This window comes from Podarcis bocagei (assembly GCF_964188305.1).
Source record: "Podarcis bocagei genome assembly, chromosome: 3".
In the NCBI taxonomy this organism is placed as follows: domain Eukaryota; kingdom Metazoa; phylum Chordata; class Lepidosauria; order Squamata; family Lacertidae; genus Podarcis; species Podarcis bocagei.
Window position 1 is genome coordinate 109,297,903 of NC_138127.1, and position 20,974 is coordinate 109,318,876.

General features: G+C 46.6%; 1 protein-coding gene across 1 annotated transcript; it reads left to right on the forward strand.

The window, feature by feature from the left end:
• The first annotated feature begins 5,167 nt into the window (after nucleotides 1-5,167).
• Nucleotides 5,168-20,618, forward strand: LOC308584119 (uncharacterized protein). The gene is made up of 3 exons (XM_081188851.1): nucleotides 5,168-5,543; nucleotides 15,850-16,319; nucleotides 20,404-20,618. Exons 1-3 carry the CDS (start codon nucleotides 5,541-5,543, stop codon nucleotides 20,561-20,563), a joined length of 633 nt encoding a protein of 210 aa, XP_081044977.1. The 5' UTR covers nucleotides 5,168-5,540; the 3' UTR covers nucleotides 20,564-20,618.
• The last annotated feature ends 356 nt before the right edge of the window (nucleotides 20,619-20,974 follow it).

Here is a 20,974-nt window from a genome sequence, read left to right on the forward strand (position 1 = left end):
AGGACACTGACAAACTGGAACGTGTCCAGAAGAGGGCAACCAAAATGGTCAAAGGCCTGGAAACGATGCCTTATGAGGAACGGCTAAGGGAGCTGGGCATGTTTAGCCTGGAGAAGAGGAGGTTAAGGGGTGATATGATAGCCATGTTCAAATATATAGAAGGATGTCACATAGAGGAGGGAGAAAGGTTGTTTTGTGCTGCACCAGAGAAGCGGACACGGAGCAATGGATCCAAACTACAAGAAAGAAGATTCCACCTAAACATTAGGAAGAACTTCCTGACAGTAAGAGCTGTTTGACAGTGGAATTTGCTGCCAAGGAGTGTGGTGGAGTCTCCTACTTTGGAGGTCTTTAAGCAGAGGCTTGACAACCATATGTCAGGAGTGCTCTGATGGTGTTTCCTGCTTGGCAGGGGGTTGGACTCGATGGCCCTTGTGGTCTCTTCCAACTCTATGATTCTATGATTCTATTGTCCTTTTGTAGTAGGTGCTTAGAATGTACTTCCCAATGCATATCCTGTATCCGCCTGTTTCCCTAACACATTCCTCCTATGTTAATCATGTATAGGTAAAGGTAAAGGGACCCCTGACCATTAGGTCTAGTCGTTATTCACAGAAGAACTTTTTACATCGTGTTCATAAGAACCAATCAGATTTCCTCTGAGCATTTCAACAAACCCCACATGGGGACAAAGTTACACTACAAAAGCTAATTAAACATGCATAAAAGGTAAAGGGACCCCTGACTGTTAAGTCCAGTCGTGACCAACTCTGGAGTTGCGGTGCTCATCTCGCTTTACTGGCCGAGGGAGCTGGCGTACAGCTTCCGGGTCAGGTGGCCAGCAGAACTAAGCCGCTTTTGGCGAACCAGAGCAGTGTACGGAAACACCGTTTACCTTCCTGCCAGAGCAGTACCTATTGATCTACTTGCACTTTGACATGCTTTCAAACTGCTGGGGGGGCAGGAGCAGGGACCGAGCAACGGGAGCTCACCCCGTCGCGGGGATTCAAACTTCTGATCGGCAAGTCCTAGGCTCTGTGGTTTAACCCACAGCACCACCCGCGTCCCTTATTTAAACATGTATATCCAGTGGCGTAGCGTGGGGGGTGCAGGGGGGGCCAGCCGCACCGGGTGCAACATCTGGGGGGGAGCGCTCGCACTCGCAGCTCTCTGCCCCTACCTGGCTCACTCACTCTCTCTCAGCGCTATCACAGATTTCGCAAAAAATTCGCTATTGTCACACGGATCCTGCTCCTAGCCAATCAGGAAGTGGGATCCACTTCCTCATTGGCCGAAAGGCGAATGCATGCAATTGGCTGAGCTGCCGAGCAGGAGGCGGGAGGACTCGAGGAGACGCGGGGAACTGAGTAGAAGCCGCCGCTGCAGGTAAGTCTCTCTGCATTGAAAGGGGGCACATTGGTCTCTCTCCATGTTGAGCTGACCAGATGGATTGAAGTTTGGTTGGTTCAACAGTGACGAGACAGATTTCGATCCATATGTAGCTGCTCCAGCTCAACATAAGTTGATGTAAGCCAGTGGGTCTAGCAACCTTTAATTTATTTATTTTTTATTTTTTTGCTGAAAGAGTAAGGCAATAGGCATGAAGGTGAATAAACATTATGTTAAGAGTAAAGAAATGGTTATACAATGAAGGGGTGCTAAAAGTGCAGCAAGGCAAGAAAGTGATTTTCTTTTTTTTTCTTTTTTTTTAGAATTTTAGCAGAATACTACACCTATATCATGCCATACAAAAAAGAATCTGGTGCACAAGGCAGGAAAAGGAGAAAGATAGAGACAGAGCAACAAGCTAAGTTAGCTGGAACGTGATAGTCTAGTGTCAAAGGCAACTGAGAAAGCTCTGCAGGTATGCAAATCCTATTGCATACCTACAGAGAGAAGAGTTGGAAGACGCAAGAAGATGGATGGTGAGAACAGTTGTGATGCTGGCCTGACCTTAATACAGGAAACAAGCAGAGAACAACTGGAAGCAATTGATCAGCTTCAGGCAGAAATTAAAAAAACGTACTACGCAGATGAATACGCTTCACCAGCGATTTGCTTTTTTGCAAATCCAAACATTGTTGGATACTGGAAAAGATGATTTTATTAAGAAACAAATTCAGCACACGTGTGCTCAGTACACAGAATTGAATACTGCATCTATGCTCACCGAAATAACTCGACTTCGGCACCACATTATCTTGTATAAGGAGGTCAATCCTGATGAGCAGGTTGCAAACTGGTCAGCTTTAGATTTGCTTCGCTGGTTGTATAAGTGGAAGCCGCAAGAAAGTTTAACTAACTTTGTTGTCACATTAAGAATCTTTCTTACTATCACTGTTTCTACAGCGAGTTGTGAAAGAAGTTTCTCAAAACTTAAACTAATTAAAACATATCAGGGATCTACAATGAGCCAAGAAAGACGTGAGTAATCTAGCAATACTGTCCATTGAGAGAGACTTTAATGTAGATTTCAATTCCGTTGTTGAAAAAATTGTGCTAATTAAAAGCAGGCGAATTTAAATTAATCTGTATATACAGATTGATATCTTGCACTTCTATTAAAGAATTACAATTAGAGGTACAGGATTGAGGAAGTTGGCTCCATCTAGCCCAGTCTTGGATCATCTCCAGGGTATGGTTCCATTTTGATGTTTAGTTTTTGTTCTTGATATTTTTTTGTCGTTTACAATGGTTGTGAGACGACATATAATAGCATGGCCCATGCTAGGTTACTACATTTGTAGATTTGTATTCATATACCTAGAAAGCAAAGTGGCTGTCCAACGAGGCCTTACATATAGCGGAGGAGAGAAGGCAAGCAAAATGCGAGGGAGATGGTGAAAGATACAGCAAATTGAATGCAGATTTCCAAAAAATAGCAAGGAGAGACAAGAAGGCCTTCTTAAACGAGCAATGCAAAGAAATAGAGGAAAACAACAGAATGGGAAGAACCAGAGATCTGTTCAAGAAAATTGGAGATATGAAAGGGACATTTCGTACAATGATTACCATAATAAAGGACAAAAGTGGTAAGGACCCAACAGAAGCAGAAGACATCAAGAAGAGGTGGCAAGAATACACAGAGGAATTATACCAGAAAGATATGGATGGCTCGTACACCCCAGGTGGTGTGGTTGCTGACCTTGAGCCAGACATCCTGGAGAGTGAAGTCAAATGGGCCTTAGAAAGCACTGCTAATAACAAGGCCAGTGGAAGTGATGGTATTCCAGCTGAACTACTTAAAATTTTAAAAGATGATGCTGTTAAGGTGCTACACTCAATATGCCAGCAAGTTTGGAAAACTCAGCAGTGGCCAGAGGATTGGAGAAGATCAGTCTACATCCCAATCCCAAAGAAGGGCAGTGCCAAAGAATGCTCCAACTACCGCACAATTGCACTCATTTCACACACTAGCAAGGGTATGCTTAAAATTCTACAAGGAAGGCTCAAGCACTGAAGAATTGATGCTTTTGAATTATGGTGCTGGAGGAGACTCTTGAGAGTCCCATGGACTGCAAGAAGATCAAACACATCCATTCTTAAGGAAATTAGCCCTGAGTGCTCACTGGAAGGACAGATTGTGAAGCTGAGGCTCCAATACTTTTGCCACCTCATGAGAAGAGAAGACTCCCTGGAAAAGCCCCTGATGTTGGGGAAGATGGAGGGCACAAGGAGAAGGGGACGACAGAGGACAAGATGGTTGGACAGTGTTCTCGAAGCTACAAACATGAGTCTGACCAAACTGCGGGAGACAGTGGAAGACAGAAGTGCCTGGCGTGCTCTGGTCCAGGAGGTCACGAAGAGTCGGACACGACTAAACGACTAAACAACAACAACAATTCATAGACCTGCTGAAAATGTGGAGAATGTGTAATGCATGTTCGCACTCAATAAAGTGTTTGAAAATAAACTTGTATTTAGATGCATTTTACTTTAATTACAGCAGTATTTTCATAACAAACAATACATGTGCTTAGGGGGTAAGGGTTTCTTTAACTAATCTAGTGGAAGAGACTCGAGTGCTAAAATCCACGGGTTAGGGGGCGCAAATTACTTGCCTTGCCCCGGGTGCTGACAACCCACGCTACGCCACTGTGTATATCCCTCCCCTTTTCTGATGTAGCAATGATGTAGTGATGATGCTTAATGAACTGTATGCTGGGATAAGATAGAAACTTTTAAAAGTCCTTGTCACCCCATCCTTGGGGTTCAAAATTCCTCTTTGAACCTGTTGCGCAATAAACTTTGGTCTAAAGCTATTTGCTCCGGTTGGTGGCTGGACTCCTTCCTTTATTCCGCAGGGACCCGCGGGCTCTGCCCGATGAGCTGGGTGGCTGAGCAGCCTCGCACCTAGATTTTTCCGTAACACTTCCAACTCTTTGATTCATACTAAACAAGTGCTGAGCTGCAATCTTCCATGGCAATATCATGGCTTGCTGTCTCCTAAAGCCCAAATCCAGCCCTGTTGTTACTGTTACAGAAAAATCTGGGTGCGGGGTTACTCTGCCACCCAGCTCGTCGGACTAGGTCCGCGGGTCCCTGCGGAAGAAAATGAGCTCAGCCGGACGCAGGAGCAAACTACAGAAGATCCAAGTTTATTGCGTAACAGGTTCAAGGCGAGATTGAACAGCGAGAAAGGGGTGACATGAACGTTTGAAATTTCCCTCCATATCCCAGAATACAGTGCAAAATACATCCCAGTTACATCATGAATACATTAAGAAGAGGTTGGGTTACACAGATTAACATATGGAGGAGGGAGGGGGGAATATGCAGAGCTGGAGATATGCGCAGATAAGCACATCCTGAGAAGACAATGGTCCATGTATGCATGGTCTGTCACCTGGCATCGCCCGGAGGAAGGGCTTGGCAAAGCGATTTGACCGGATTAGGGTCTTGACACCTTGCTTGAGGGATTATGGAGGACAGGGGAGGTGTCATGGGGTCCTAGAGAAATTGAGCAAATTGGCACGTTGATTTTCTATGAATTTCATAGATTTTAGTCCCTTTTGACATTGACAATTGGAAATAAATGGATATACTGTAGCGAAGAAGGAGGTGAAGAAGACATGCCCCCCCCCTCCGTATCATTACCAATGGTGAGTACAGCTTGTTCCTTCTTTGCTTCCTCAGCATTGGGCCTCCTTTTTCCTCTTTTAAACCAGATCTCTAACTCTCTCTCTCTCTCTTGGTCAGTCATTAGCATTCCACAGAAGTTAAGTAAATTGAAAACACACACACTGCCACGGCACTGCGAAGGAAGGAAACTGCGCTCACAACAAACGCTTTCTGCTGACACGGTCCGTCTGTCTAGCTTTCCCATGCACAGAGCTGGTCCTCTTGACTGGTAGATTGACTTGGGTTGAATCCATAACTGACCCACAGGGAATTCCAGGGAGATCGCTGGAGGAGATCTTAGGCAGACGACTCCCAGAGACGTTTTTAAATTGCCCATTGCATCGCTGACGTTGGAGGACAGCTGTCACTCTGATCCACTGCTGAAGTTCGCATTGAATTGCACCGGAGAGATCTCTGCCATGGTGAGTCGGAGACTTTTGGGTTCATATTATCGCTGCCCAGCATATTAAAAATAGGTGTTTTGTGTGGAGGGAGAGGTTGGAGTTGATCTGCTATCTATTCCTGTCTTGAAGCGGTTTTCAAATTAGGAGTTGTCCAATCTGCATTCTGAGAAACCTTTAGTACCTGGAACAGGGCAGGTGTGGAAAATGCTTTTCAGTCTAACCTCCCCACAAGCAAATCAGAACAAATGTGCAATAATGTTGCCTAACCTCTCAGTAAAGCGTGTGACAAGCAAATTGGGATGGAAGCTCAACGGGCTGGTTGTCTGAAAACGACCTCACAGCACTAATGCAGGTCGAATTTGCTACTCTGCATTTTCATTAAAAGCCAGGCTAGGGTCATCTAAAACAAAGCAAAACCCCTTACTTAATTGATCATCTGAGATTTAGTCAGTTAACTTATCTGTTAAAGGTGCATTCATTGCACATGAGAAAAAAAAGAGCAGTGGTTCTAAAGAGGGGAAGCTAGATTCTTAAAAGACTGGCAGGGCAGGCACACAGGACCATAAGTCATAACACTGACTATTTCATCTGCATATGCAAATTAAGGAAATCTTTTAGGGAAAATGTAATGGGGGGGGGGGAGGGTAAACGAAATCCAAAACATCTCCCAGTGTCATGGACCTCATCAGATTCAATCATCCTCCTTCTGCTATTTTCTTTCTTTCTAAAAAACACCCGGTAATTCTAAGGCTCACGGGTCACCAAGGTTTTGCTGTGTGTGTGTGTGTGTGTGTGTGTGTGTGTGTGTGTGTGTGTGTGTAAACAGCTACAGAAACCAAAAACACGGAACGCACTGCACAAAACCAAAAGAGAATCGTATAATTGTATAGTTGGAAGGGACTCCAAGAGCCAATAACTTGTGTTTGAGTTCTCAGATGTGCCACAAACAGTTTACTAAAAGCCCCAAAGCGTTTTTTCCTGAAATTCCTTCATCCGGGGGCAACTTGAAAGAGATAGACATATCAAAAGAAGTGAGGACTTTACTTATGTGCACCACTACAGCAGCAAGAATATTGATTGCACAAAATTGGAAGCTTGGAGAAATACCAACTAAAGAATAATGGCAAGAGAAGTTGATGAACTACGCAGAACTGGCAAAAATGACAGATAGATTGAGAGAAACAAACAACAGTGACTTTGAAAAAGAATGGGAACTATTTATATTATATTTGCAGAAACAAAGAAAGTCAATAGACTTGATGTCAATAGACTTGACGGCAGGATTTAAATAAACATTCACATTATCAGAAATTATTAGTATTATTATTATTAGAAATTAGAAATTATTAGAAGTATTAGAAATTATTAGAAAATGTTTAGAAAATAGTGAAATATTATGGTGTATTTACTTTTATTTTTATGTTTTTAGGCTTGATGTTATGTTATTAACAACTTTTTCTGTTAGGAGATAGCAAAGCGGGTGAAAGGAGAAACAAACCAGAAGTGGAAGTTGGGGGAAGCCCTGGGGGGGGGAGGGAGGGAGGATGAATGAAAAAGAAAAATGAATAAAATTTAAAAAGAAAGAAAGAAAGAGATAGATATACAAATAAGAATCTTACAAGCAATTTAACAGTGACATAACACATTCAAGGTGACGCTGACACAAAAAACCTGCACAAACTTACGCAACAGAACAAAAATCATTATCACCCCCAAATATTTATCTCCCACACCCCTGGATGTCTCTATTTTCATCAGAGAAATGTCAGAGTGTATGGAGTTATCTGAAACCCAAACCATTGAAAGGCAACCCCTATACAGTGGTGCCTCGCAAGACGAATGCCTCGCAAGACGAAAAACGCGCAAGACGAAAGAGTTTTCCATTTTTTGAGTCATTCCACAAGACGAATTTCCCTATGGGCTTGCTTCTTGCAAGTTCTTGCAAGTTTGTTTCCTTTTTCTTAAAGCCGCTAAGCCGTTAATAGCTGCTAAGCCGTTAATAGCCGCTAAGCCGCTAATAGCCGTGCTTCGCAAGACGAAAAAACTGCAAGACGAAGAGACTCACGGAACGGATTAATTTCGTCTTGCGAGGCACCACTGTATAGGGAAGGTTTTTTAAAAAAGTTTTATTATGTTTTTATGTGGGACGTGGGTGGCGCTGTGGTCTAAACCCCAGAGCCTAGGACTTGCCGATCAGAAGGTCGGCTGTTCGAATCCCCGTGACGGGGTGAGCTCCCATTGCTTGGTCCCTGCTCCTGCCAACCTAGCAGTTTGAAAGCACGTCAAAGTTCAAGGAGATAAAGAGGTACCGCTCTGGCAGGAAGGTAAACGGCGTTTCCGTGCACTGCTCTGTTTTGCCATATGGGGCTTAGTCCTGCTGGCCACATGACCTGGAAGCTGTACTCTGGCTCCCTCGAACAATAAATCGAGATGAGCGCTGCAACCCCAGAGTTGGCCACAACTGGACCTAATGGTCAGGGGTCCCTTTACCTTTATATTTGTTGGAAGGCACCCAGAGTGGCAGGGCATAAGTAGTAAAATGGTTGTTGTTAATGTTATTATGGAATAGGACACCCCTGTTTTCATCAGAGAATCATTGGAGGGTATGTAACCATCTGCAGAAGATGAGAGAGAAAAGAGGCTTCGAATGGGAAAGGCAGAGTCCAGGGAAATACGATGCTGTGTGGTTAAGAACTTGGTTATGCGAAAATAAATCCTTTATGGGCCAGGCATTTGGTGGCCCTTTCAAAGCCAGGGCTGATCATATGTTTTTCCTCTTTCTTATGCTTGTCTGAGATCATGTTTTTTCAGGCGTTTCCAAACTTGCTCTGAAAGGGATTCATTGTCTGGTGAATACCAGACCCTTAACGCCTGAAAAAGAACACAGAATCTCTGGAAAAATAAAAATTACAAAACCTTGTGATGTGGACAGTACAGCTCACGGCTGCCAGATGTGGTTATGGTAGCAACTCGCTTAAATGGCATTGTTCTTATTCTTATTGAAATTTGTTACTCGCCCTTCACCCGAGGGCCTCAGGGCAGGTTGCAACTAACCTGCAACATTCATACTGAAATCTAGCATGGCACAATATTAAAAACAGCCTAAAGCAGCTTAACATTGCAAGAATAAAGTTGGTCCAGGAAATTTGTCAAAAGCCAGGGTGAAGGTTGGATGATGTCAGCTCTTTACTGAACATCCATTCTGATTGGTGTTCAGGGAGGTTGTACAACATTGCGTCAAGCCATCATTTCCCCACATCTTCCATTGCCCCATAATTATCCTTCAGCATAATTAACCTTCCGCTTAGTTATGCACGGCATGGAGAAAGCGAGTAGAGAAATGTTTCTCTTCCTCTCTCATAACACTAGAACCGTGAAACTGAATACAGTGGTGCCTCGCAAGACGAAATTAATTCGTTCCGCAAGTTTTTTCTTCTTGCGAGTTTTTCGTCTTGCGAAGCACCGTTTCCCATAGGAATGCCCCCTTTGGAATCGGAGGCCTGCCCCCCCCCCCCCCGTCTGGGCCTGGTCACCAGTGAATTGTAGGTTGGTTCCTACAAGGCAAGACACAGCGATAACAGCAAGAACCTTTCTTGAACTACATAACTGGGAAACAGGGGCAAAGCAACTGCTTATATACATTTCTGGAAGCCTAGGCCACTCCCACTCCCAATGTGACTGGCTGTCTAAACTTCCAACCTGCGAATCGCGAGTTCAAGGGCCAATGGCAGCGGCCCAAATCCTGAAACGTTCTGTGAATGGACAACATGTATTGAATCAGAACACAGGAGCTCAGAATCCTTAATCCAGACTTGAGCTCAGGCAAACAGAGACCACTGAATAAATAACACTGGGATCAAATCAGAAACCAGTACGGCTTCTGTAAATCCAGAACTGTCCCTGGAGAATAGGGGCATTTGGAGGGTCTGTGAATCCACAACAACTGAAAGTCCACCGTTGTTCCCTGCTCCTGTTCTTAACTAAGGCTGGGTCATCCATGCCCCACAAGAAGAGGGGACAGACCAGGGTGTGGTCTGCTCCTGGGAGGTGGGACGGCAATTCAGGACAGTTCCCGACTCCTTAATTCACATTCCCGCTGACTGCGATTCAAAGGAAGTATCTCGAATTAGAAGTCTGTTCGGATGCCATCTGGCAGCAACGTAGGTTCTCTGGAAAAGGCAAGGCTGTGACTTGCAGGGAAACAAAAAGGCCTGCCTTTGTAGTGCGCACTTAATAGGCAGCTGGTTTGGATCATGCAAGGGAGGGAATCAGAAATGAATCGGGCGAGAGCAGTTGGCGGGCTTCGCACAGCTACGAAATCCACAATGCTGAAAGCTTTGCTCAGGGAAACAGGCACCCTGGAATCCATCTGTGTGGTGACGCTTAAAAACCTCCGCCAGAGAGGGGTCAGCCGTAAAACAGATTCCACTCATCCCTTTTGCAAAGTACCAGGAAGAACATGCAGACATGCTGGATCAGGCCAATGGTCTATCTAGTTCAGGATCCTGTTCTCACAGTGGGCGGCTCACCCAGGCGCCCGAACAGCTTCCTCCACCGCTGGGCAGACCCTCCAAGTGTCCCTATTTTCCAGGGACAGTCCCAGATCTACAGAAGTCATCCCGGTTTCTGATTTGATCCTCGAATGTCCCACTTTTCCTTAGGTAAAGGTAAAGGGACCCCTGACCATTAGGTCCAGTCATGGATGACTCTGGGGTTGCGGCGCTCATCTCGCTTTATTGGCCAAGGGAGCCGGCGTACAGCTTCCGGGTCATGTGGCCAGCATGACTAAGCCACTTCTGGCAAACCAGAGCAGCACACGGAAATGCCGTCTACCTTCCCGCCAGAGCGGTACCTATTTATCTACTTGCACTTTGACGTGCTTTCGAACTGCTAGGTTGGCAGGGACCAAAGAAAGGGAGCTCACCCCATCACGGGGATTCGAACCGCCGACCTTCCGATCGGCAAGTCCTAGGCTCTGTGGTTTAACCCACAGCGCCACCCGCATCCCTCTCCTTTTCTTTGGGACATCCCAAGCCAAGGAGGTAAGGAACTATACAACCTTTAGAAGACATCTGAAGGCAGCCTTGTATGGGGAAGGTTTTTAAAAATGTTTAATTTTTATTATGTTTTTATATATGTTGGATGCCATCCAGAGTGGCTGGGGCAACCCCAGTCAGATCAGTAGGGTATGATGATGAGGAGGATGGAATAGGACGTCCCTATTTTCATCAGAGATAAGATGGAGGGCATGTATGGGCAGGCAGTAGGTAACAGTCTTAGCCCAGGGTGGTCCAACTCATGGCCCGAGGGCCGTATGTGGCCCCCAGTGCCTTCATTGGTGGCCCTCAGCAACCTTTGACGCCCCCTGCCCAGCCCTCATGCTGCTATCTCAATAATTTATTCAAGTTGGCACCCCTGCCAGTCAAATTAGATGATACTCGGCTCGATGGACCAATGGTCTTAGTTGTTATAAGGCATTCAGGTAGTTATAAGGCCAATTCCTATATTTTCCATGATCCTGCGAGTTTATCGTTTAACCTTTCTTTACCTGAGCCACTTTGGAACGGTTTTTTTCTGCCATGAAGGATGGTGTAGATATACTCCGGTGCAGAGGCAGAGTGGAGTAGTGGTTAGAGTCTTGGTGTCGGACCAGGGCTTCAAATGGCCAGTCACAGCCTCTCAACCTCAGCCTACCCCACAGGGTTATATTGCGAGGATCAAATGGTGGGGGAGAGTGAGAACTGTGTTGGCCAACTTGAGTATCTTGGAGGAGAGATGAGAGATCAATGAAACAAACAAACAAACAAACAAACAAACATTGCTTCCTTCCAACAGATTCTGTCTCCATCTCTATCTGGCTTCATGGATTAATTAGAGCAGAACTTAATTTGGCCACCAAAACCTGCCTTTGAGTATTTTGCTGGAGGAAGCTTCTGGCAGCCAGGAGGGGCTCAGCAAGTTCTGCGGGAAGCAGTGCCAAAGAAGACTCTACCCTAAAGGCCAGCCAGAGGGAGAGAGAGAGAGAACGAGAAACTCCTCCATTTCCCTTGCAGGATATCGGATGCCTCTGGGGAAAATCCAGTGTGCTGGGTTCTGTCACTGAGCACCAAATGGAGTTGCTGGAAACCTTAAGAGCCTCAGAGGAGTCTGCCGGATCAGGCCAGGGGCCTATGGATGGCTGAAAAGATGCTTGTGGGAAACTTGCAAACAGGATTTCAATGCAAGAGCACTCTCTGTGGTTTCCAACAGCTGGCATTCAGAAGCATGAATAAAACATTTCCCCTATCCCTTATACCCAAGCCTAACCCTAACGAAGAGTCGGACACGGCTAAACAACAACAACCCTAACCATGCCAAGAAAAATATTCCTTCCAGTAGCACCTTAGAGACCAACTAAGTTTGTTCTTGGTATGAGCTTCCGTGTGCATGCACACTTCTTCAGATACACTGAAACAAAAGTCACCGGACCCTTATATATAGTGAGAGGGTTGTTGTTTTGTCGTTTAGTCATGTCCACTCTTTGTGACCCCATGGACCAGAGCACGCCAGGCACTCCTGTCTTCCACTGCCTCCCGCAGTTTGGTCAAACTCATGCTGGTAGCTTCGAGAACACTGTCCAACCATCTCGTCCTCTGTCGTCCCCTTCTCCTTGTGCCCTCCATCTTTCCCAACATCAGGGTCTTTTCCAGAGAGTCTTCTCTTCTCATGAGGTTGCCAAAGTCTTGGAGCCTCAGCTTCAGGATCTGTCCTTCCAGTGAGCACTCAGGGCTGATTTCCTTCAGAATAGAGAGGTTTGATCTTCTTGCAGTCCATGGGACTCTCAAGAGTCTCCTCCAGTACCATAATTCAAAAGCATCAATTCTCTGGCGATCAGCCTTCTTTATGATCCAGCTCTCACTTCCATACATCACTACTGGGAAAACCATAGCTTTAACTATACGGACCTTTGTTGGCAAGGTGATGTCTCTGCTTTTTGAGAGGGTGGGGAGAGATATTACTCAGGAGGGTGGTGGGAATGGGTGATTGGCTGACAGCTGTGGTAAACCTGTCGATGCCTGTTACAGACTGCAATTGGTCTTACAGGAAAAAGCAAGGGGTGAGATGGCCAAAAATAGCTTTATCATGTATAATGAGATAAGAATCCAATGTCTCTATTCAGACCAGGTCTCTCCATGGTTTTAAGTTTGGTAATAAGTTGCAATTCATCAACTTCTCTTTCTAGTCTGTTTCTGAATTTCTTTTGTAATAAGACAGCTACTTTAAGATCTTGTATAGAATGTCCTGGGAGATTGAAGGATTAAAGGCAGTAATTAAACACATAAGCGCTTGTTGGATCAGGTGAATGACCCATCTAGTCCAGCGTCCTGTTCTGTCATTCTTTGTGCGCAAAAGTCCTCTGCCTTCTTGCGGTTTCCAGCAAATGGTATTCAGAACCATAGAATGGTAGAGGTGGAAGGGACCCCAGGGGTCATCAAGTCCAACCCCCCTGGTTTTCTGGAATCTCAGCTAAAGCATCCATGACAGGTGGCCCTCCAGCCTTTGCTTACAAACCTTCAAGGAAGGAGAGTCTACAGAAGTATTGTTACCCCTGACTGGGATGAACTTCCCTGGGTTTGTCTAATCTTCTCAGAAAGCTGTCTCAGTTGGTATTCACCACTGCTTCCTGCAACAGGGAGTTCCATAGATTAACCGTGTGCTGCATAAATAGGTGCCTCCTTTTGCAGGACGTTGGATGCCTCTGGGGAGAATACCGAGCGCTGGGTTTTTTGGGACTGAATGCCAGAAGGAAAGAGGGGGAAACCTTAGCAAGGCAGATTATTTTTGTCAGGCTGTCGGGCTGTGCAGGGCACAGGTGGGCAAGAGACAGCCGTGGCAGGTGGCCAGGTGTTTCTTGCCAGGGGACGGTTGCTGGCTGCCAACAGCAAAGCTGTGATGATTGCTTTCCTGGCAGGAAGGGAATCTGGACACAAATTATTGCAAGGACGAGCTGAACGAAAAGGAGGTTGGTGATCCTAATTGCTAAAAACTGGGGAAAAGAAATTGTGCCAACAAAAAAGGAATGGCAAGACAAACTGTTAGAGTATATTGAACTGGCTAGATTGAGGCAATTAGAGATCACACCAGACAAGAATTTCAAAAAGCATGGGGAAAATGCAGAGAATACTTCACAAAACAGTGCCCTAAAATACATACCTGGACTTGTTTTGATTAACATCTGCAGGAGACTTTGTGGATATTATAATTAGAAAAATCTTAATAACGATTCATAAAGGAAACAGCTTATAAGAAGTAAATAAGGAGGCCAGATACAGGATAAAGGAAGTCTTTTATTTGGTTGTTTGTATTGTTTTATGTTATGCTTATTGTATGTTATGTTCACGTTTAATGAGGGTGGATTTCTGTATTGGGGGGTTATGTTATGTTGCAAATAAAATTTCCAATAAAAATTAAAAGAAAGTTGGTGATGGAGGTGAGGGGCTTTATTTGTGCCAATCAGCCTACAAGGTAGTAGCAGTTGTTGTTGTTGTTAATTAAATTTCATAGAATCATAGAATCATAGAGTTGGAAGTGTTGGATAAAAGCAGCAAGGCAAAAGCCAGCTCCAGATGGCTGGAATGCAAAACAGGATGTTGTGGTTTGCAACTGTACTGTTGGGAAAAAGGGGGAGTCTATTCTCTGTACTGAGCACCGGATGTTAGCTCAGAGTGTCATCTGACCTGTACTGGAAGTACAGGGGCGGAGTTGTGTCTCTTCTGATGGAGTCTGAAGGGTGCAGTCACGTTTTCTATGTACTGCTGAATGACAGGAATAAAACATGTAAATAGGACTCCTGTCTGTCTCATTTCCCCTCCCTGGGGGGGAAAGCAGGGAGAGAGAAGCAGAGAGTGTGTTCTCCTCACGTCTAATGAGGAGAATCACCGGTTTACGACCAAGCCTGCCGGGAGTAGCAGACGGAAGGTAAACAAGTATCTCACTCAATTGCCCGGGGGAGGCCAGTTTACCTCTGACTGTGAGCTGAGATACTGACAGGAAGAGACCACAAGGGCCATGGAGTCCAACCCCCTGCCAAGCAGGAAACACCATCAGAGCACTCCTGACATATGGTTGTCAAGCCTCTGCTTAAAGACCTCCAAAGAAGGAGACTCCACCACACTCCGTGGCAGCAAATTCCACTGTCAAACAGCTCTTACTGTCATTGCTCCGTGTCCGCTTCTCTGGAGCAGCAGAAAACAACCTTTCTCCCTCCTCTATGTGACATCCTTTTATATATTTGAACATGGCTATCATATATTTATATACTACCCTATGCCCAGGGCAATTCACAACTACAATAGTTAGTTAGTTAGTTAGTTAGTTAGTTAGTTAGTTAGTTGGAGAACCTCTGTCCTGCCTTTTCATAGACTCATAGAATTGTAGAGCTGGAAGGAACCCTAGGGGTCATCTAGTCCAACCGCCTGCAATGCGGGAATCTCAGCTAAAGTATCCATGACAGATGGCCATCTAACCTCTGCTTAAAAACCTCCAAGGAAGGAGAGTCTACAGTCTCCCAAGGAAGCCCGTTCCACTGTCGAACAGCTTTTACTGTCAGAAAGTTTTTCTGTATCTTTAGTCGGAATCTCCTTTCTCGTAGCTTGAAGTCATTAATTTGGGGTCCGAACCCCCTGGAACAGCAGAAAACAAACTTGCTCCACCTTCCATGTAAAATCCTTTCAGATATTTGAATTGGACCATTCGATAACCTCTCAGTCTCCTCTTCCCCAGGCTAAACACCCCAAACTCCCTTGACGAGTTCTTCTCTCTTTTCCCACACTGGGAAAAGCACTGGGCTTGGAAAAACAGGTCTGAATGTTAGCATATAGTTCCGTTCCACCTTAAAAGGAACAGGCATGACTGTTGTGTGTCACATGCCTGTTTGCTTCCAGCACAGTCTGCTGGGAACTTCCGTTTGTATATTGCTTTTGCTGTTGCTGTTTTGCTTGGAGACGAAGGGAAGCAGACATGTTTTTCCTTTGTTCCTGAACTATGCTGAATAAACGCTGTCAATAATGCTTACACATGTCTCTGTCCGTCACTTCCATTGTGAGGATTTATTCACTCTACTGATAAGAGCGGGCACAGCTTCTGAACATATCGGAGGCTCATGCCGCTGATTGATGCTATTCCAAGGGAGTCCGGTGTTCGCCCGGCTGCCGGCCGGTGGCTGGGGCCAGCTGGGGGCCAGCCCAATGCCCCCGTCTCCCCGGCAGCATCCCAACACTGAATTCAGGTGTAACCACCCACACCCCATCTCTGATAATAGTGACTCGCCTTTCCTTTTTTCCAGGTTGCAACAAGACCACTCACGGTTTGGAGTCTGCTGCTAGGGCTGAGTCTGCTTATACCTGCTCAGAGCAAGGAAGAGGAATCACTGGGCAATGCCACGGTGAGACCAACCCCAGAAGATCGTGGAGATCAGTCCCCAAACCCAGACTTTTGCGACTTCACATTTCACATCCCCTGGTCTGGGAGCTCTTGCATGCAGACGACCCAGGCAACCGCCACGCCAGCCTCTCAGGAAGAGCTTGACCATCTCAAGATCTTGTTGGAGGACCTTGGAGGCAACCTGAAGAGCCTTCAGGAGGCTGCAGCTCTGGAGGCCGGCCAGTCCAGGTACCAGGACATCGTTTCCCAAGCCCTTCCTGATGTGAGAGAGGCCAACGGGGAGTTCCATGAGATTCTTGGGAAGTTCCTGCAGGAGCTGGAGGAACACATCCATGCAGATGACCATCTGCATGCAGAGGACGAAAAAAAGAAGTAGGTGCTTCTTCACAACAGATGCTCTTTTTGAGGGCTTAGCAATGGAGCACAGAGCTAGCTGCTTCGTGCATCCTATATAATCCTCTGCAGGATTAGCGGGAGGGTAAGTGGAAAGGAAGGAGATCTCTTGTAAAACTGGAACCTTGGGTCAGCCAAGGAAGTAACTATTGGCAAAACCTATTGGTGTTTCACAACTTTCCGACTAGTTGCAGGACCTTAGCCAGACCTAGCAGAGCACACACAGAATCCACGGAAGCAATTGGCGACTTGGCTGCAGACAGGATAGACCAGAGGTCTGCAACCTTTAAGACAAAAAGAGCCACTTGGACCCGTTTCCAAAGGAAAAAAAACTGGGAGCCGCAAAACCATTGCAACATTTAAAACAAATATATCTCCGGAGCCGCAATCTGACAGCAGGCGGGAAGGTGACGTCGGGACAGTGCGTGACTAACGCACGCACCGCCCCCATGCGACGTCACAGCCAGTACAGCGCCCGCCACAGTGGGGAGTGTCGGGGAGCACAATGCGCCTCCTCCCCTCGCTAGTATCCGCCCCGGAGCCGCGGCAAAGGTGTAAAAGAGCCACATGCAGCTCCGGAGCTGCGGGTTGCAGACCCCTGGGATAGACGAAGCAGGAACCAGGAACTTGTAGTTAGGTGTTTATTATATACAGTGGACTATTTACAGGAACAGCACACTGATCTTTTGCTACCTCTCTCTGACACGACTCACAACTCCTAAACTGACACACAGAACTACTGAACTCCTGAACTAACACATTCCAGTTAGTAGGTCATTACTTATCACTCCCTTGAGAGAGCTTGACCAATCAGGGAGCTGTCTCCATTCCTCTGTTATCACCAGGCAGACTTACTCCTTCAGATTGCCTTCTGGCTGTCTGCCAAACCTTAATTGACTCTGTGTTAGTAGCTGCACGTACACAGTTTCCCAACAGTAACCAGCAGGCAGAGGAAAGGAAATCCTTCCTTCTCAGGGCAGGGGACACATTGAATTCAGCTCCTTCTTAAAGGCAAACTTACCTGGTTTGCGCTTTCTGAAATTATTATTATTATTATTATTATTATTATTATTATTATTATTTTATTTATTTATACCCTGCCCATCTGGGTGGCGCCCAACAGAATATTAAAAACACGATAAAACATCAAACATTAAGAACTTCCCGATACAGGGCTGCCTTCAGATGTCTTCTAAAAGTAAGATAGTTGTTTAGTCTTTTGACATCTGATGGAAGGGCGTCCCACAGGGTGGGCGCCACTACCGAGAAGGCCTCTGTCTGGTTCCCTGTAACTTGGCTTCTTGCAGTGAGGGAACTGCCAGAAGGCCCTTGGAGCTGGACCTCAGTGTCCGGGCAGAACGATGGGGGTGGAGACGCTCCTTCAGGTATACTGGACTGAGGCTGTTTAGGGCTTTAAAGGTCAGCACCAACACTTTGAATTGTGCTCGGAAACGTACTGGGAGCCAATGTAGATCTTTCAAGACTGGTGTTAACTCTGTGCTGTGTGAAGAACGACTTACTTTTGCCTGTCCTGAACCTTTCACCATGAGTTCTAGTCTTATGAGAGAGGGAGAAAATCTTTCTCTCTTTCTGTTTTCTCCATGCCGTGCCTACTCTTATAAACTTCTCCTGCAGGCCTTGCATTACGTGTTGCAAGGAGAGACGCTTGTACATTCAGCCTGCAATGCTGAGAGACTGGGACCGGCTGAGCGAGAGCAATTTCTTTATATGTTTTTTCTGCTGATTCTCAGGGGTTTCTCCTGGGGAATTTGCATTGCCCTGGCTCAATTTCACATCCGAGCTGGAATTTGGCTGGCGGTTTTGCGGCTGTGTAACTCACTCAGCCACCAGCTCCCTGTGCGATGGATGCCATGTCCCAACAGGGGAGAGAGAGAGAGAAACTAAAATCTTGCTCCTTGGTCTCCATTGCCTCCTGTCCTCATATTCTTGGCCCCCCACTCTCCTGCACACCCACTGTGCCCTTGAAAACACCCAAGCCCCCCTCCCTGCTTAATAGCACCACGATAAAATTAATGGGAGGGACGCAGGTGGCGCTGTGGGTTAAACCACAGAGCCTAGGACTTGCTGATCAGAAGGTCGGCGGTTCGAATCCCTGCGACGGGGTGAGCTCCCATTGCTCGGTCCCTTCTCCTGCCAACCTAGCAGTTGAAAAGCACATTAAAGTGCAAGTAGATAAATAGGTACCACTCCGGCGGGAAGGTAAACGGCATTTCCGTGCACTGCTCTGGTTCGCCAGAAGCGGCTTAGTCATGCTGGCCACATGACCCGGAAGCTGTGCACCGGCTCCCTCGGCCAATAAAGCGAGATGAGCGCCGCAACCCCAGAGTCAGCCACAACTGGACCTAATGGTCAGGGATCCCTTTACCTTTACTAAAATGAATGGGCATTAGACACAGGGGAGCCCAGAATTTAGTGATACACCATCTGCTTTGCTTGCTGAATGCCCCGGGTTCAATTCTCAATGGCGTCTCCAGAGAGAACCTCTACCCAGTGGCTTTAAAACTTCAGTGGCACCCTGTGCCAAAATTTGTCCCCTCCACTGCCTCTTGTCTTCCGTTGTTCGCCATTATTGCAGTGCCCCTGGCGGCACCCTCTCATCTCGGCGCGAGCCAAGTGTGGGTAACTGGTCCACACTCCCTGAAATCTGCTGCTGCCCTGCTTGAAATTCTGGAGAGCTGCTGCTGGTCCGTGTGGACTTCTGAATTGCGGGAATGTTCAGGGTGGCAGGAGAGGATGTATTGTTTATTACTGTCCTTCCTAACTTGTGCTAGCAAGTTATTTTACTTAGCAGAGTTACATTCCCATGGCCAACTCTGGGGTTGCGGTGCTCATCTCGCTTTACTGGCTGAGGGAGCCAGCGTACAGCTTCCGGGTCATGTGGCCAGCAGGACTAAGCCCCTTCTGGCAAACTAGAGCAGCGCACGGAAACGCCGTTTACCTTCCCGCCAGAGCGGTACCTATTGATCTACTTGCACTTTGATGTGCTTTCAAACTGCTACGTTGGCAGGAGCAGGGACCAAGCAACGGGAGCTCACCCCGTTGCAGGGATTCGAACCTCCAACCTTAGAATAGTGTAGAATAACATTAAATACCAGCATATAAAAATTAAACAGAAATCTACTCTTAACAATTGCAATAAATAAATAACAATTGCAATAAATAAATAACAATTGCAATAAATAATCAATAAAAGAACGGCAAGCCACAGTGCATAAAATGTTGTTGTTTTTTAGTCGTTTAGTCGTGTCCGACTCTTCGTGACCCCATGGACCAGAGCACGCCAGGCACTCCTGTCTTCCACTGCCTCCCGCAGTTTGGTCAAACTCATGCTGGTAGCTTCAAGAACACTGTCCCACCATCTCGTCCTCTGTCGTCCCCTTCTCCTTGTGCCCTCCATCTTTACCAACATCAGGGTCTTTTCCGGGGAGTCTTCTCTTCTTACGAGGTGGCCAAAGTATTGGAGTCTCAGCTTCAGGATCTGTCCTTCCAGTGAGCACTCAGGGCTGATTTCCTTCAGAATGGAGAGGTTTGATCTTCTTGCAGTCCATGGGACTCTCAAGAGTCTCCTCCAGCACCAGAATTCAAAAGCATCCATTCTTCGGTGATCAGCCTTCTTTATGGTCCAGCTCTCACTTCCATACATCACTACTGGGAAAACCAGAGCTTTTGCAAATTGAGAAGCAGAGAGTGGAGGGTGGAGCAAGGCAGGAGGAAAGGGGCCTTGCCTGATGAAGTCTCTCCCCTCTCCCCTCACCAGCTTCCTTCTCCTCCTCTAGCGCAGCCATTCCCCCATCAGACTGCTCCTCTTCGCCCCTGGCGCTGCTGCTATGAGTCTGTTCCTCTGAATCGTCTTCCTGTTCATCACTTGCAGAGGGGGCTATGACATTGGAAAGCAGATCTGGACAGTTATATCTGTGGGAAGAGTACAGGGTTTTGTGTTCCCTCTTCTGATTGCTCATAAAAGCCCACCACACCTTCCTCTTGTTTTTTTCCTGTTTTGGTAAAGAGAGTTTCTATGTTTTCTCCCTCATCTTCTGCATAGGTTAAACGAACACTTGCGGGGAATGGACAGGATGCTGCGGGTGACCAGTCACCTGGCTGACCAGCTGGACCAAGCATCTCAGGACCTCCTGGTCAAGATGACCAGCCTTTTGGAGAAACCAGCCACCCGGGTGGAAGGAAGCGCCCTGAAGACGTCTTAACCGCGCATCCCGTTCTCTGTTCGCAAAAGCATTAAAAGAAAGGTCTCAGCATTCATTGTGGAATCGGTTCCAGTAATTTTTTATTTTTTCCCCGTGTGCACGTACTTTCCTCATCTCGTGGGGACACTAGGTGGGTCACCTCTTGCTCAGAGAAGCCTCATCTTTGGCAGTTCTCGCGCACACCTGCACAGTGCAGGAAAACCCCACACGACAAGCAGTAAAGGTAAAGGTAAAGTGACCCCTGACCATTAGGTCCAGTCGTGGCCGACTCTGGGGTTGCGGTGCTCATCTCGCTTTATTGGCTGAGGGAGCCGGCATACAGCTTCTGGGTCATGTGGCCAGCATGACTAAGCCGCTTCTGGCGAACCAGAGCAGCGCACAGAAACGCCGTTTACCTTCCCGCCAGAGTGG